This window comes from Pteropus medius, unplaced genomic scaffold, assembly GCF_902729225.1.
Source record: "Pteropus medius unplaced genomic scaffold, Ma_sr-lr_union100, whole genome shotgun sequence".
In the NCBI taxonomy this organism is placed as follows: Eukaryota; Metazoa; Chordata; class Mammalia; order Chiroptera; family Pteropodidae; genus Pteropus; species Pteropus medius.
The window spans coordinates 7,118,581-7,137,342 of record NW_024352786.1 but is presented as its reverse complement, the minus strand read 5'-3'; the positions used below and the strand labels follow the sequence as shown (position 1 = coordinate 7,137,342).

At 33.6% G+C, this 18,762-nt stretch overlaps 1 protein-coding gene across 7 annotated transcripts in view; it reads right to left on the bottom strand.

Annotated features, from left to right (window-relative positions):
* Positions 1 to 6,688: 6,688 nt before the first annotated feature.
* Positions 6,689 to 18,762, bottom strand: part of SEC24B (SEC24 homolog B, COPII component) — a 73,828-nt gene continuing 61,754 nt past the window's right edge. For 5 of the 7 annotated variants that reach the window (XM_039848842.1, XM_039848845.1, XM_039848840.1 and 2 more), the window contains 10 exons: positions 17,539 to 17,662; positions 16,986 to 17,144; positions 16,177 to 16,350; positions 15,398 to 15,508; positions 13,922 to 14,097; positions 13,183 to 13,320; positions 12,290 to 12,394; positions 11,373 to 11,465; positions 7,826 to 7,929; positions 7,011 to 7,577 (listed from right to left, as the gene is read on the bottom strand). In XM_039848842.1, coding sequence (XP_039704776.1) covers positions 7,463 to 7,577; positions 7,826 to 7,929; positions 11,373 to 11,465; positions 12,290 to 12,394; positions 13,183 to 13,320; positions 13,922 to 14,097; positions 15,398 to 15,508; positions 16,177 to 16,350; positions 16,986 to 17,144; positions 17,539 to 17,662 — 1,299 coding nt within the window. In that variant the 3' untranslated portion in view covers positions 7,011 to 7,462. Of the gene's footprint in view, positions 7,578 to 7,825; positions 7,930 to 11,372; positions 11,466 to 12,289; positions 12,395 to 13,182; positions 13,321 to 13,921; positions 14,098 to 15,397; positions 15,509 to 16,176; positions 16,351 to 16,985; positions 17,145 to 17,538; positions 17,663 to 18,762 lie in introns of all 7 variants that reach the window. The other 2 variants (XM_039848839.1, XM_039848841.1) reach the window with 2 other exon arrangements.

Below are 18,762 nucleotides of genomic sequence, written 5' to 3'. Positions count from 1 at the left end.
CTTTTCTATTCTCTCTGTAGAAAGTATTATAAAACTGTTGTCTGATGAAAAGGCAGTTGAAGGGAATATAGCTAAGAAACTGTCAGGAAAAAAAGTATCACAATGATGTGTAGGGGCAACCAATTTTTAAGAAATATTTTATTTTTCTGGGTTTGTGCTTTTAAAAAAATTGTTATTTGAGTTACTTTCTTACTCTAAATGTTAGTACCATGCCAATTTTGTATTCCTAATTTTTTATTTTTCTTAGAGGATCCCTTAAATTATACAAGCTTCAGTTCCATAAAATCTAGATCTGCCTCGGTGAGTCAGGCATTAGAACTTGTTTAGTCATTACAAAAACCTTATAGGATAAATATTATTAGCTTTCTATTAAAGATGAAGAAACTATATCTTAGTAGTTTAAGTAACTTATCTAAGGTCATATAGTCAGAATTCAAGCCTGGAATTATATAACTATGACCCCAAGATTTTAACCTTGACCTCATATTGCCTATCTCTTCTGCCATCACCTAATCATCCGACGTTCCCATAGCCACAGCCAGGATTAGGGTGAGGTGAATCGATGTGCAGGGTCAAATCTTTAAAATTTTGATATTCTGTTCATCATGGATTTCTTACATTAATTTTTAAAAGTATTATATTAAAATAGTATTTACCTTAATGACTGAGTTTTTTGGTGCCCCTTTAAATTTTGTGCCCAAGGCAAGTGCTTCACCTGCCTCATCCTACTTCCAGCCCTGTCCTATCCTTAATGAGGATGTCAACATTCAGATATGTGCTTTACTTCTAATAAAGGAAGTCTCCAAATTTTATCTTTTGACTTTCCTACAACCCACCTTTGAGGGCATTATTTACTGATGTCCTCAAACTACCTTCCATATGCAGAAGTCAGTTTTTCACAAATAAGCTGACCAATAACAATATTGGTACTGCTTGCCTGCTACTGGCAAAGGGTCTAGCCTCAGCCAAGGTGGAAGGAAAGTTAATTTACAGAAAGAGACTATATTTATGTCACTTGGTCTTACTTGTAAAATCTGAATTGAGCAACCTCTCATATATCCTCTGTAGATGCCAGCAGCACTGGGTTGTAGAATGGCTGAGGCATTCCCCTAGGTATCTTACTTGGAGGCCCCTACTCTGAATTCAACTGGTAACTAGAGAAGGATATTCCTTTTCCCTATTCTGATCCAGGTGTTAGGCCTTCATTTTTAATAATTAGAGTCATAAAGAACTTTATTTTCAAACACATATAAAAGATTTACAGTATGACAATGTTAGACTCCAATCTCAAAAATAATTTTAACTTGCTAACATATAAGCTATGTTCATGAAATCAGACATTAACAAAAAGATAAAGCATCGCTACCACTGGAATTTAAACAACACACATAAATATTCATGGATTAAATAGGAAATAAGTGGAAATTGAGAACTGTTTTAAGACTGAATAGCAATAGAAGCACTTAATGCTAAAACTTTCATTACTCAAGAAAATGCATTTATTAGAAAACAATTAAGTTTGAAAATAAGCTAAACTGATAATCCAAGAAGCTAGAAAAACAGCAGTAAAAATAAACCCAGAGGAAGTAGTGGGAAGGAAATAATAAAGGTAAAGGCAGAAAACCAGCCACACTTCCTTTACAGGTTCCTAAAGCAACGTCCCCAAAACAAAGTGAGTCAACAAAACCATTTTTTTTTAGAGGCACCAAGACAGGCAAATGTGACAAGAATGATTAAGAAAAAAGGACTGCATAACAAAAAAGATGGAAAAAACTAGCCCCCAATAATTGTTTATATCAATCACGTTAAAAGTATAAAGACCAACAGAGAGAACCTAAATAGATCAACAGTCACAGATTGAAAGTGTTTAATGACCTACCTGGAAAAATTCCCCAAGCCTACAGGCTTAATTGGCCAGTTCAACCAAAACTTTAAGAACAGAGAATACCTATCTTATATACCAAAATTCTAGCTAATTTATACAAATTGTTCCAAAGCATCAAAGAAGATGGGAAGCTATCTAACAGATTTAATAAAAATAGCATAATGCTTATATCAAAATTAAATAAACACTATAAAAGCAAACAACAGACTAATCTTACTTATAAAATTAAACAGATCCTAAATAAAATATTGGCCGATGGAACCCAGTAATTTAATAAAATGATCAGGAAGGATTAAGCCGAGCTGCCAGAGTCAAGTCTCAAATTTCGCATTCTCTTAATTCAATTAAGTCCCACCTAAACTATGCCTAGGGAGTAGATTTGTTCATTAACTATGCACTGCCTTCTCCCTTACCCTCTTCAGGTACCTATGATAGGTTGGCTGGAGTCCTCCTGTTAGGGCCAGATCACATCACTCCTCTTTTCAAAGCCCTTCAAAGGCTTTGCACCTCTTTTGGAGTGAAACCTAAAACTTCACCATAGTCTGCAAATCCCTAAAAGATGGGCTTAGCCACACTAACTCCTACTCCCTGCCTGTAATCCTCACTCTGCTTCCTTTTTTTTCTGCAAGCTCCACAATGTAAGGGACCTTGTCTGTTTTGTTCACTGTTCTAAAACCATCACACAACAGTGCCTGTCACATAGTAGGATCTTAAATATTTAATGAATCAATGAAGGATGAAAAATGAAACAAGACTTCTAAGTTTAGAATTGTAACCACCTTGAAGAATAACACAAACACATACTTCTGGTTCTACGTGCATGGGGGTATGCCAGGTATTGTTCAGGGCTCTAATGATAGAGTGATGAATAAAAAAGGAGAGGAAGCTAAATGGGATAAGTAATTAAATAAAGCAGGATAAATGTAATAGGAAAGGTACCAGGGCCTATGGGCCCACATAACAGGGAAACCCCACCAAATGGTTGGGATGAGGGTCAAACTGACATCAGTGCCCACTAATAACTGAAGGAGAATTGGGAGCTAGCCAAGTGAAGAGGTGACGGTTTGTACCACAGCAAACAGCATGTTCAAATGCCCAAGAGGTGAAAGGGTTCATAACTCACTACTAATAGAGATGGATCAAGTGGAAAGTTAAAACTTAATTTCAAGTAAAACTTAGCATAACAATTATAGCTCACTCACTGGTGAGCATCAAGTTTTGAAGTCTTAATGGTGTTTGGATGTAATGGACTAAGACCGCTTGCTTCTGTATATCCAACAGTACTGGATGGTCTGAAACAAACATAAGCGTGGTGAATAAATGGATCAGAGGGAAAAAGGGAGTTACGGTGGCAGTGGCCGACACTAAAACTTTTGGTTCTTAGTCTCAAGCAGGGAAGAATTTCAGTGAAGGTAGAATCTGGTAGGTAAGAGGCAAACTGAAACTAGTGATAGAAGGGCGAACAAGTGAATATGGCAGGATGATCACTACTGTTACTGCTGTGCTGTGACACCGTCACACGGCCTGCCATGTGCTGGGTACTTACTATGTGCCAGGTGTGACACAAAAACTTCACACATTGGTTCCATGTAATTCTCACAAAACTCTTACCACAGAATCGTTATCTCTAGTAGGGATACTAAGGCTCAGAAAAGTTTAGGGACTTCTACCAGGTGACACAGCTGGCAGAGGGAACAGAATTCGAATTTTGACATTTGGCTCTCAAACCCATTATTTTCCGTACTAGGGTTGGTCTGATATAATGTGACAGATCCAGGGCTGGAACTGAATTCTTTTTCACAATCGAATTTCCTCACACTGTACCTCTTAGATCGTTTTCTAATTTCTATTCAGCACAGTATAGAATGTTGATTGATACAATTGTCTCCGAATTCAGAAACAAAAAATTAGTGAATCATAAAATACCTCCATTATTATTTTTAGGTCCGTTTATTTTTAATCTTTCTGGATTGCTTTATTATTTTTTTCTTAAATATTTAGCTTATATTCAATCATTCACTATAGAAGTTTATTACATTTAGTTATCTAGATGTATATGTATATTTTAATTATTTTAATTGAAAAAATGATTTTAATCCCCCCCCACCACCATCTACCTCTCCTCTCTCCCCACCCTTACCCTCTGGTAGGAGGTCTTTGTTTCATGTCCCAAAGATTGTTTTTTTTTCCCTTAAACTCTGTCTTTTAGTTATTAGTGCTTCTATCTAGATAACATCTGCAGTGTTGTTTTCAGCTTTGTTGTTTTTTTCTTGGCCTTCAAAGGTATTTTTAGTGTCTTCAAACATTGCTTTGAATAGGACTCACCGTTTCCTTACATTAACACTTTGCTAATATGTTTTCGTATCACCTGGAAGTTTTAACATCACCTGGGATGCTCTTTTAAAATACATCTCTCTCTGGTCACCCCCCTACTCAGGTGGTCATTATCACATTTGAAGAGGATTAGATGTGTATCAAAAAGCTCTCCCAGGAATATGTTCATCCCATCCCCACCACAAACACTAAGAACTGATTTTAATGACAATTTCAAGAATTTCTAGTAAGCATGACCCTTCCTCTTGTCATTTACCTCACAAAGCAAATAGCTGGAGACTTGTCCAGTAAGAAGGCAATGGGATGGATTATGCATCACCCATCAGGATTAATCTCTTCATACCCACATTACAGTTGAAGGCAGTCTCCACATACTTTAACTGAAACCTCGCTTTCTTCTGTGGATACTTCCTCCTTTGCAAACCTTTCAAGAGGTGGCTATTTTTTATTTCAGACCCCAGGCAGGTATCCCTCTGCTCATTTGTAGACATCCAGACTATTTTCTCCTTGCCTATCCCAGGTCTTCTTAACTCATGCCATCAGACCACAGTATATCCCGTCACCTCTTATATAGTCCCCATGTCTCCACTGCGACTCCGATCATTTTTCTTGGCAATTTTAATAGTCAAATATACAATCTACCTATCCTACAACCTTGATTCTAAATGATCCATCTAAAACCGTGGTTTTAAGTTCTGACTTTCTCAAACTCCAGTCATCTTTCACACAACCTCAATCACCCACTCCCATGGATACACCCTTTATCTTTTCATTCTAAGTATCTAAACTTTCCCCAAATCAATTTTGAGCATCCTATTTCCTGACCTTCCCACTTCCTATTTTTCCAGCTCATTCCCTCTGATATCCATATTCTAATACCACTTTGACCTCAACGGGACCTCCAAACTACCACCTTTTCTCTACCACCCATTTTGCGCCCTTTTGCTTAAATAAGTCAATCACTTATATACATCCTCAACTGCCTTGCTCCTCTGTCCCTTGTACCAACCCTGCTTAAATCCAACTTTCCACCCAGCATCTGAATGCAGCTGAGGAAAGAGGCACAGTTATGCTAACTGGTTTTACTTTTAAGTCCATGCTTCATATGCCAAGATAGGCCCTTGGTGCTGCTTGACAATCATAATACATCACCTGTCAATTCGGTAACTCTCTCTCCTAGGAGACCATCTTTCATGAAATCTCTCACATTCTTTCCCCTTTCCCAGTGGATAACTCTGCTTCTTTTACAGAGAAAATGAGAGCAGTTAGAAGTTAACTTCTACATTCACCTACGATAGAGTTCCCCTACTTGGATGGCTCTTCTTCCAGATATCCATGTGGCTTTAGTCTCTGTTCGACTGTCACCTTTTCAGAGGGCTATTATCAAAAGAACGCATTCTTGATGGTTATTATCAAAAGAATGCATTCTTGATGACCTTATCCAGCTTTCTTTTTCTTCATTGTATTCATCACACCCGACATACATAAATGGATTGTCTTTTCCCCAGTCCTCCACACCCTCACTCTAGCATGTAAGCACTGCGAAAGCGGGACTTTATCCACTTTATGCCTAGAACGACACCTGGGAAGTATTAAGTGTTTGTAAATATTTATTGAATGGAAAATAAAATATCCAAAGACAAGACTTTTGTCCTTCTTAAAGTTGAAACATTACATTTCTTATTGTAAAGTTATAGTATTTAGTGCTGTAGTTTCCCCTAAAGTTCAGTAAGAATTCCTCTTGCAGGAGGCAGCATGGTATAGGGACAAGTACCAAGTACTGTCCTGGGGTGGGAGTAGGGATGGGGTGGAGGTAGGCGGTGGGTGGGTAGAACATTTGGCTTTTATTCTTAACTCTGTCACTAATTAGTAATGTCATTTAGAATGAGTCATTTAACCTCTCATTTACATCAGGGAACGTGAGAGAGCACTTTTATTTTTAACCATAGGAAAGGGATCCACTAAGCACAAAACCACAATAAAATCACTCACGGTACACATCGAAAGCATTTTTCCTTCCAAAGTTCATCGATGGGACTTTCATAGTGTATAAAATTCCTGTCTCGCAATCTAATGGATCATTAACTGTTTTTATAGTTTAAATAAGCTATTATTAGTAAATAAGATTTTTTTATCAGAATAAACTCTCTCAAAATTTGAGATGGTAATCTTAAAGTCAATTAAATAGGACGTCACACACATATCTTATAAAAATTTTCTTGCTGTGAATGTGTGGAAAAAAATGTCTAATTTGAGAAAGTAAGATTATACTTAGTCAATAACATGTATTTCTAAAGTAGTGTTTGTTTTCAGAATATAAAGAGTAAGTACTTGGTAAGGTCCACAAACTAATGAAAACTTACTGATTTAATATCACTGCATTTCCCCAAGTAAATTCGGTATATTTTATATGTAAACAAACAAAACCTCATCGACTCCCTTGCTTTGCAAAAATAACACCAAACCATATTGTCAAGCAAAATATTTTTAATTATTAGGCTGATCATAAATAAATCCACATAAAAGATTTAACAGAATTACAAAGTGTTTTGTGTTTATTCTGTGGACTCAATTCATAATATGCATTAGTCAACCTCATTCTCTGTGACAAAAAGAGTTGTCATCCAACAATGCAGCACTGTTTAAGCAATTCATATTCTAAGTTAACATTTTTACATTTTCTTTACAAATGTAACATTTATGTACATTATATATATATTGCTATAGTTCATGTACTGAAACTATTGTTTTTACAGGGAAAATATTGAATTCATTTAATGAATACGAATCATTCCTTGTTAAAAAGTAATTTATATAAATAACATGGTACTCACTGCCTTTTGGCATCTCTTGTCAGAGTTCAAGTCCAGAAATGTCATATTAATTATAAGAAAGAAGAATTTATCTAATTTTACATTATGATATATCATTCCACATTAGCTACATAAATTTGCTGGCTTGCAATGAACAGAGCACTATACTGCTGCACTACTGGAAATGTGTAGAAACCAATTCAAAATATACTTGGTGAAACAGCATCATTACCATTAATATAGGCTGAAGAAACTGTCAAGTTCTTTCTTCCTCTTTACCTTTTGCTAAAGCCTCAGACAGGGTGCTAGGCTATGCACTGTGTCTTGTAATGGCAAATGCCTTCATTTTAAATTTCCAATGTGCTTCTCTGACAGATTATGCTTTACCTAGGATATGGATCTTTTTCTTCTTGTTCAATTTTATTCCACTTCACTTACAAATCTGCTGCTGAATGTGAAGCAAAAATTCATAGTAAGAGAATGCAGCTTCCGTCCGGTCTTCAATCAAATGTTGAAAAAATTCTGTTTTGGCAGGACTCTCATCTCTGAAAAAGAGAAAAGGGTATTTACCTAAACATTCAGATTATTAACAAGATTAATTATATATTTTAAAAATGTATAATGCATGGAGACTTTAGGAAAATGGAACATAAGGGATGCTATTCAAGGAACAGCAGTCTCCCACTAGAATATATTTTGATAATATTATTTAAAATATGCTTTGCAGAAAGCAATTTCACACAGATTGCACGAGATATGACAACTTTACAGTTTAAGTTACAGAAGTACTTACTTTACCACGTGAAGAATTGGGCTTAATGGTCTGTTGTCTCTAAGCCAAGTTATAAAGGATCTGGCTCTTTCTGATGAAAGCGTATCTAGCTCTGGAAGGTATGTCTGGTGAAAGAAATATAATTAGGAAATCTCATAGATTTTAGTACTATTAGAACTAAATCATGAATCTCACCAACAACAACCAACTGCCAGTATTCTTTTACGAGCCCCAACCAAACAAATGAAATTTAAATTGTTGTCATTTATTTATATTTTTCTGGATAAGTCAATAAAACACTTTTAATGGTAAGTATGTCACTGACATTTTACCTGTATGTTACTTTTTTCCTGGATAAGTCAATAAAACATACATAATGATCAGTATGTCACTGGTATTGTAATTTTGTTTCTTCTAAAGAAAATATTTAAATGAAGGGCGTTAGGACTAAGTTCCAAATTCATTTAACAATTATACATTATACCCTATTCTAGTAATAGCCATTCTCAGAGAATTTTATGTTTTCTTTAGTCTTTAAAATTTAAAGAACAGTGTGGATATGTAATATATTTTAAAACTACATGCAAGACTATTTTCAAAAGAACTAAAAAGTCCATTCTTTCATATATATACATGTGTGTATATGTATACATATATATATATTTCTTCCCAAAAGCCAACTTAATAGAAAACTAAATAATTCAAAGTATATAGTATGAAAAAAATTTAAATAGAAAAGTTTGGGTTAATTATATTTGTAATTTATATCAATATTTAAAAAGTAAAAGAACAAAAACATTTCTACTTTAATATGAAAATTTTCAGGTATTTTAAAAGTATATGTAGCTACTATTATATATATACATTTTTAAAAATACAAATGAATATTGTGCATACTTTTCTCTTTTCAGACTTATTTTTAATAAATACATAGATATTTAATGCTAAAAGCATGTGTGTACAAAAACATACTTTTATGAATAAATCTATGGGGAATATTCTTTGGACTAGAATAATTTACTGTCATAAACTGTGTGATTTTAATTTTAACATATTGTAAATGGCCCTCCAAAATATAGTAAAAATGTATATTCCAATCAATAGTATTTTACAGGCCTGTTGACCTATACCCGCCTCATTTTTATTTTAAAAATCTTTGCCAATCTGGCAAATGAAAGAAATTCTGAGCTGTTATTTTCTTTTGTTTTCTTAATTATGAATGTGGCTGAACATATCATATAGCCACTACTATATCATTTCCTTATGAATTGGCTATTCAAATCCTTTACCCATTTTTATTTTGCTTTTGTTTTGAGAGGACAGAGGTTTCTTTTTTTTAAAGAACTTTATATGCTAGAGAAATTAGCTCTTTTTCAGTCATGAGTTACAAGTAATTTTCCAATTGTCTGTCCTTTGTTTTTTTTTATTTTACCAGAAAGAAACATTTTATTTTTATGCTCTCGGATTTATTAATCTTTTTTATCACTGATTTACAAAGGTCTTGCCCATTTTAACATAATAAAAATTCTTTCTCTAATATTCCATTTTTCTCAGTGATCTGAAATGTAATCTTTACTATATTCTGTTTTCCAGGAATTAAATTCATTTCTGAATTCCATTCTGTTCCATTCCTATGTTTATCATGCCAGTATCATAGTGCTTAAATAACTACAGCTTTAAAATAAAGTTTACTACTTTATTAAGTAGGACTTATTTTTCATATGCTTTTCCCTTTTGCTGATATTCTCTTTAAACTTTTCCTTATTATCTTCATTTGTTAAGTCAATCAAACACCGACAGCAAAATGTGGTAAGAATTACACTGACATTATATTAATTTCAGAAGAAATGACATATTTTCAATATCCAAGAAAAAGCAGACCTTTTCCACTAATTAAATATAGAGAACTGCTTTTGGAATATTTACAAAGTGGAAATAACCCAAATGTTAATGAACACATAACTGGATAAAAAAATATGGTGTATCCAAGCAATAGACTATTATTTAGTTATAAAAAAGAATAAAATACTGATACATGCTACAACATGGATGAACCTTGAAAACATTGTGAGAGATATTGGATTAAACATGGCGGTGTGAGAGACATTCCCAGATCTCTCCCCTTGAAATAGAAATAATTTGAACACCTAAAACTCAACAAAAAACATCTAAACTCCACACCAGCAGATCTGAGCGTGGGATCTGAGCATAAGAGCTACCACAGGTCAGAACCCTGGGTGTCGGGCAGTGGACTGGGAGAAACAAAGAAGTTGCCTCTAGCAGCCACTGGAGCTCCCTATAGGAGGAGCGGGAGAGGAGAAGGAGCGGTGAGTTCTCTGAACAGCCCTGCCTGAGAGTGCTGAATGCTCCACGCGGTCGGTGGCAGTGCCCAATCATCAGGGGAGAAGACAGAAATAGGGACAGTAGAAAAGCAGGGACGACAGAAAAACAATAGTTGATTTCTTCCAGCCGCGGTTGCAAAATTGAGGCTGAGCTGCAGCCTCCAACCCCAAATCCAGAGGGCCCTTCCCTTTATACCCTCTAAGACAGAACACCACGGAGCCCCAGGGGAATCTGAGCAAACGCTACTGAAACTGTCGCTAACACTGATAGCAACTGAGACTGAGGGTAGCGAGCATGATTAAACATCTATAAGGGGAAAAAAAGGTATTATTAACACTTTATATAAAGCAGACATCCAAGAGGCTTAGACGCCAGCTACTGGAAACCAAAAGAAAAACACCTTATTTGCAAGAGGTTAGGGACCATTATATAATAAATCTTTTTAGAAATAAAAAAAGCAAAACACACTTCCATTAATGCCTAGTGGAGAAATAGTCCATTAAACATTATGAACAACCAAGGTGACAAGGCATTTCAGAAAGAAAGAGAAAAATCTCCAGAAAATAAGCTTACAGATATAAAAATATGCGACTTAAATGACAGAGAATTCAGGATGGTACTCCTGAAAAAACTCAGTGAGATCCAAAAGGAATCATACCAACAATTTCAAGAATTGAAAACACAACTAGATGAGCAGAATGAGTTCTTTAGCAAGGAGACTGAAAACCTCAGAAAGAACCAAATAGACCTTCTGGAGATAAAGAACACACTGCAAGAGTTGAGAAATGAAATAACAAACTTGGGAAACAGAGTGACCAAATGGAAGAAAGGATCAGTGATATCGAAGAAAGAAATCTAGGAATAAATCAGAAGGAAGAAGAGAGAAACCAAAGAATTAAAAATAATGAAAATATTGTGAGAAAAGAAGCCAAACATAAAAAGCAACGTAGTATGTGATTCCATTAAAATGATATGTCTAGAACAGGTAAACCCACAGATGAGGAGAAAGAAGGACGGGAGAATTGGGAGATGAGGATTTCTTGTTGGGGTGTGGAAGTGCTCCGAAATTAAGATACTGGGGGTGGTTGTACAACATTATGAATATACTAAAAACTAATGAATCGTATACTTGAATTTGGTTAAAATTGTGAATCTTAAGTGAATTTATCTCAATAAAATTTTAACCAAGCACACATAAAGTTAAAGCTGTATAAAATCTACTGACCATTTTCTGTGGAATTGATGCAAAATTAGGATACCCAAGCACATCCTCTATGAAGTTATTGTCACAGCTTTTTCCAACCCAAATGTAAAAAACCTAAAAACAAAAACCAAGATATTAAAACTCCTTAATCGGAAACCTATTATAGCTTATTTTCTCAAAATTGTGAAGCATAAAAGAGGTAAAGTTTACTATTTCAAATAAAGTAGAAACAAACATAAAAGTAAAAAGGAAACGTAACTGATACATTTAGAAACTACATCCAGGAATCTAGAGAGGTTCTATCTTCTTTGCTGAAATTTTAAGGCTTCCCATAAAACATACTTTACCCTCCTTCCTTTTTCCCCCAATAAGAAAATAATGTTTTAACCAGGATAACTGACTCACTATATTCCCTATCCACTATTTCAATGACTGTTTCTGTTATTTTAACTAACTAAGGTACTCTTCCCCACACCCACTCATATTGCTATCAGAATCCTTTACCTGCTCATAAGGGACCATTTATGAAGCTATCTTGACCCTTCTAACACCCTTCACCACCATCAGGCCCAGTGACTTCTCCTGAACTCCTCATTATTAATGGTATTTCTGACAATGGATATAAGTTGAACTGGATAAACTCTTGAGGTCCCTTTGAATTCTATTAATTCTAGATGGTAAAATCCTTGAAAACAGGAATTTTTTCCTTCTCTTTATCAAGTATACATAATCTATGATGGTAAATAATCTACGATAATAAAATGATGTTCAACTAGAAAAGTCTAAAATAAATTGACCTCTTGTGCCAGTTTCCAATGTATTGCCTCTCAGCTCCTAATCCATGTTTCACTGCCTGATCTGTGATAACAGAGCTGGACCCTGTAAATATTTCTCCTTTTGTTAGAACAGTGTTAGGCTTCGACACTGAGGATGCTTACAGAGCCACAATCCATAAGGAAAGCACCGTCTCTTGTCAGCTTCTCTGCAGACAATTTTTGAAGAGGTGGCTGAGGTACAACCCTGTCACTAACATGTATTGCACCCTGAAAAAAAAAAAAGATGGAATGTGAATGAGCTTATATTGCTATCACCACAGCTTGAAAGCTAATGGCCACTAGCTCTTTTAGAAATATAAAAAATGACACTTGAAAATTTTGTAGGATGCAAAAAATTATTGATAATATATTACTACTTTAGCTATAGAATCAAGACACTCAAATGTACTCAAATTAAAAAAACGGAAACATGAATATGTAAAACAATCTCTCCATTTCCTTCCTTTCTGAGATCAGGATATATTAATATTAAAAGTATGATTATTAAATCTGCTGCAAAGCAAGCTATTTTTTTTACATTTTCCTAGGAACATACAGAAAAAATTCCAAAACCTAAAAAAAACAAAAAACCAAAAAAAAAAACCAACAACAACAAAAAAAAACAACAAAAAAATACAAAACAAAAATAACCCAGTTTTAACACAAGGAAGAAAACACACACTACATATTTACATATTAAAAATACTATTGGGTACCAGATCTAGTTTATAATATAATCAAAAATGTACTTTGATCATATCAGAAAGTCAATATCTATAAAATATAAACAAAAATGCCACCCTACAACTTAGCTTTATAATAAATATCATAATTGAATCCACAAGGTGAATTACTTCCCATATAAAACTATTTTTAAAAACTCTATCATCATAGATAGTATTTGTTAGTCTTATTATCCAATCAAATCCATAGCTAGTGTCCTTATTTAAAGTATTAACAGAGGAAAAACAGATAAAAAATTGTTAATAAATACATTGCAGTAAAAGAAATCATACCTCATCTGTCAATCTGTCTATCCTGTATAAGTTGGGGTGAATCATCTTCATTAGATGAACGAGTGGCTGACACTTTATCTGACACATGGCATACACACGATCATCGAGGCGTGTGCTTGTACCGGTTCTAAATGCTTTCTACATAAAAGAGATACACATTTTTCAAGTAAAACAGAAACACAGTGGACAAATATTAAAACAAATATATACCACCATCGTTAAAAAAGCACGGCCTTCAAATTAGACAGAACTGGATTAAACTCTCAGCTCTGACGTTTAATAGATATGTATGTGAGCAAGTCGCTTAGCTTCTCAAAGCTATATCGTCATCATGAGAAAAACCAGGAAATACCTCTTTAGGTTGCTGTAAGAATTAATATGATGTATATATAACACCTATTATCGTGCCTGCGACATGGAAAGTGTTCAATGAATATCACATCCTTTCCTTAGAGTCTCTTTCCAGAAGCATACACTAAGAGTATGCTATAAGCACACTATTATTCAAGCTGCCCCCACGTATTAAGGAGAGCATACAGTTTCATAAGAGTTATCATGTATTTGTATACTTCCATTTTCCACTGATCTTTTCCTGTTCTTCAAAACTTTTCCAATGCTAAACTGCATAATCCTCATGTAAACATTTTTCAAAAACCCAGAAAACCTAGATTTACTTCTTCCCTTATATACTGAGAATGTTAAAAGACATTATTAAACATAACAGTGTATATAGAGCTACCTGTTTGAGAAGGGCCAAAACATAGAGAGGAAACAACTTGAGGGAGCTGGGTGCTATCAATGCAGACTGCTGTAAATTTGAGACAGTTGAGCCATATGCAGACAACGAATCCACCACAGCATTCACTAAGGCATCTCTTGCATCTGACAAACTTGATGAAACAGATCGATCCACAGCTAGAAAGCAACCAAAATGAAAAGGTATTTAACCATTAGATTCCAATGAATGCTGTAAGAGATAAGCTTTACATGCATAATTTAAGAAATCAACAAAAATTCCATTTCTAGGACAGAAAGTATCTGCTCATTACACAATTTTTCTGAACTAAATCTGAATAAATGTGACAATGAGAACAAATCTAGATTGTTTTGGATCTTTTTGTTTTAATCTCTTTGAGTTTAAAAATACTGAACCACTATTGGTATTAGAGAACATATATCATCCATCTAATTTTGGGAAAGCTCTGGGGGATGTTTCCATTACTCGAATAAAGTCACATGTATAAAGTATCATTTATAAACAATAGAAAAGAGTTGGGGGAAAAAAAACGATGTACATTCTGCAATTGGAGTCATTCTTTGTGATCCTCTAAAATCTTTGTCTAAGACTTCAGGTCAACAAAAAAATAGCAAACTAAACAGGTCCTCATGTAGACACTGAAGAACCAGATTATTAGTGTGAAACTTATTTTCCTCCAAGTATACATTTCATTGAAATAGAGATAACCTACGCATATGCCGAAGTATTAAAAATAGTTATATTTGTAGGAAATATCAAGGTTCATTTCATGTCTAAATTCATCTAAAAGACAAATTCATTAAAAGCAAAACATTCAGTGTTATATTAATTCCCTCCAAATTAAAAAAAAAAAAAAACATATACAGTAAAATTTACTTTTCTGAGTACAGTTCTACAGTGGTTATATGTCAAATGGATAACCATGTAATCACTACCACAATCAAGATATACAATAGTTCCATCATCTCCAAAGTATCTCCTTGTGCTTCCCCTTTGTAGTAAAATGCTCCCCATGCTCCCAATCCTGATATAATCATTGATTTATTCTTCATCCCTATGATTTTCCCTTTTCTGGAATGTCATATAAATGGAATCACATATATGTAGCATTTTAAGTCTAGCTTCATTTACTTAACATAATGGCTCTGACAGCCATCCATGTCTGTTCACATATCAACAGTTTTTTCCTTTTTACTGCTGAATTATATTCCATTGTATGGATACATCACAGTTTGTTCATTTATTCACCAGCTGAAGGACATTTGAGTTATTACCAGCTTTCAGTGATTATGAATCTCACAAAAGATTTTTGAACTGAAGAATTAATAAGAAATATAACAACAGTCCAATTCACACTGCTATATGAAAATGTAAACCATACACTTTTTAAATAAGAGATTTTTAGGGTTAATGTCCAGGTTTGTTTCTAGGAAACAGTTCCTCCACTGTTTTACTCACCCATGTTTGCCAGAAGGCAGATGGCGGCTTGTACATCCACTCCTGCATATACATCTGCTAGTGAACTTACCACTGGCAAACAAAGTGTATGCACTCTAATTCTCCGCTCACCTAAACAATGGGATGAACAAATGTCATTGCAAAACATATTCTACCAAGAAATAAAGAAAACAGGTCAAAATATTATTCAAGTTATTGTTTTGATTGAATTAAATCACCAATAGGATACTGAAATGTAAAAAACAAAGTTTTACAATGAATATGTTTTAAAGAAAATTAAGTACTCTCCAAAACTGAAGATACATTATGAACACATACTATACTTTGAACATAGTTGAAAATTAGCTTCTGGGTTTTAATATCATCATTCTAAATTATATCTAACATAGTAAAATGACAGAACACGAATTAGACTGTCAACAAATGTAGGCCTTAAATACTCGGCAGAATTTTTTATTTATTGGGCAAAAAAATAATGCTAAAAAGGGCATAGCTGAATTAGCATGGGTTGTTTACCAGATACATTTGATTTTGGGAATACAAGTCTTCCAAAAGTTAAAAAAAAAAAAAAAATTTAGTGAAATAGCCAATCTCACATTCAAGTGTTCACCAACCACTCATGTTTTAATTTTCTTCTATATGATTTTAAGATGTGTTTTCTGCATTCTGTATAGAAACATATCAAACTAAATAAAAGCAGTGTCTTTATTATAAAAAAAAAATTTAAAAATTCAAAATAAGTTAAAAAAATAGAACATTAAAAACAACAACAAAATTACCTTTACTTGATGTATATAACAGGGCTGTTTGAAAGCACACTAAGGAAGTATCTGTCAAACTTTCTTCAATTGACAGCTGTACTGCAAATCCAGCATCAGGATTGATGTTGGCAAGGGATAACAAATCAGTGGAACGAACAAAGAAGTTTCCATGAAAAGTATGCATTGAAAGACCTAGGGAAGAGAAAACTCATTATAAAAGATGAAGTAACAGTATTATCTTTACCCCATGCTAAAGCTACTTTATAAAGTAAAAAATGTCTCTGATTTTGAACGAAAAGCGTAACTGGGGAGAAGGATTGGGAGTGTTAACAGAGGTTCTAAATTACCAATTCAAAATAATCAATGCAGGTCATATAAAAGATCTAAAAAAATTAAACAAATGAGGATTATGTAAAAACTCATTTAAGAAGTAAAATAATGGATCAGAATCCCTCTAGCAGACATTCACATAAAACTGGGTAATGTAAAATGAAGACTATTTGAATGATTTTGAAGGCAAAGATCAATAATTTGATTATTTTCACGTAAGAGCTTCCTTATTTCTCTAATTCTCCTTCTAAAATCAACTCCACTGAGTTTTCTCTTAGGTTCTTCCCAATAAAGCAAAACATTACTTTTGCTCACTTACTCAAATTACTTTAAAAATTGGGCAAATGATTATTGACTATCTATTTATCTATCTATATTTAAAATAGGGTACAACTATATCAAGCATAAAGTTCTTTATGCTGAATAACCATCATAGGTAGTCAATAAATGAATGCTTATTAATTTAATTATGAAGCATAATTTTTATAGTTTCATACCTTTAGTACACCTTATTCTCATAACGGCTTCAAATCCAATTTTTCTTGTGAGATAACGTTTTAGGTCTTTTTGTAGCTTTTCTGCTTGTGAAGGATTATGAGTATAGTGGAAAGATGGATAATAATAGACACACCCTGCTGAATACTTGGACATGCAAGCTTTAGAAAGAAATATAAATAGGATTAGCTACAGAAACAATATCCTACTTGTCCAACAGTAGTATAGATTCTATATTATGAAGAAATCTAAGTCATAATGAGATAACCAAAACTGTCAAAATAAGGATACTATATAAACCTGAAAAACACAAACATTTGTAAAATATATAGTTTTTTTGTTGAGCAGAATGGTAAGAGAATTGTATTTTAAAGACAAAATGATAGCATTTTATATTGAATAGTGCTTTAAAATTTACTGGTAATTTTCACAGATATCATCTATCTAATTCACGTTTTTCTCCCCCAAATATTGAGAACTCTTTATTGAAGAGTTTAGATTTAATATATATGCTAAAAATATTTATGTAAACAGATAAACACAATATCTCCTTACCTAGAGAAGAAAGATCAGAATACTGTGAACTTAAAAGGAACAGATCCACTGCAGTCTGCTGCCCTGAGCAATCTAAAGCGAGTTTCTTATAAAAATCAGTTGCAGGGCCAAGATGTTGTACAACCTGTCAACAGGTCATAAAGTAAGAGCTGGAAACTTTGTATTAGGGCACATATTTCTATGTCTCTCTTATAAAAAGCAAGAAGATATAGTCTACCCCCCTAGCAAACTAAAGAGTATTTTTTTTAATGTCTAGGTATTTGGCACAGATTTCTTATAATAGTAATAATTGCTAACATTTATAAAGCAATTATGTGTCAGTATTTCTCAAGATGGTTTATATAAATTATTTAACCCGTGTAATATCATAGATCTCATAGGGTACATTTTACAGATGAGGAAACTGAAGCAAAAAAAAATGATTAAATAACTTGACCAATTACATAGTTATTGAGCGGCAGATGCTGGAATATAAGCCCAAGAAGTCTGGCTCCAGAGTGAGTGCTATTACCCATTATTACATACTGTTACATAATTACAGAGGAGCATATTAAATTAAGGAAGATTTTTCCTGTTGTTACGAGGACACTTGAGCTGAGAAGGTGACACTAGAGAAAGAGTTAATAATGTTAAGGCCAGGCTCCAAGTTCTTAATTACTATGCTACACTGCCTAACAAAATGTTTCAATTATCTCAATTTACTTAGTGTATGGTAATTAGAGTTTACTCAGATGTGAAAATATGTAAATGAAAACAGATATTTAAGCTAAGTTCGAGTCTCAGGCAGACAGAAAATATTTCTGAAAGTTAAATGAGAAAAAAACAACAACAACAGAACTGTATCAAGAATTCAGTAAATACATAACATCTTCCTTTGTTCAAAACACCTCAGTTTCTATAATGGATTGCAATGGATCGAATTTCTCAATGCTAGCTGTGCTTGTTGATGAGTTTAAAAAATATACGTGCCCTGGTTTATTTCAAAATTAGCTTTTCTCAAAAGCAATTTAAAAATATAATTTCTGTAAAGTAAAATATGGTGCTATTTTTCTCTTGCAAATTGATGAAGAATAAAAAAGAAACAATACTTAATACTGGTAAGAAGATGAGAGTTGAGAGTCCTTAAGAGTACAGGTTGATAAAAAGCCCAATAAGTAAAATATATTAATAACTTAAATAAAGTTTATACTCTCTACCCCAGTAATTTTACTTTTAGGAATTTAT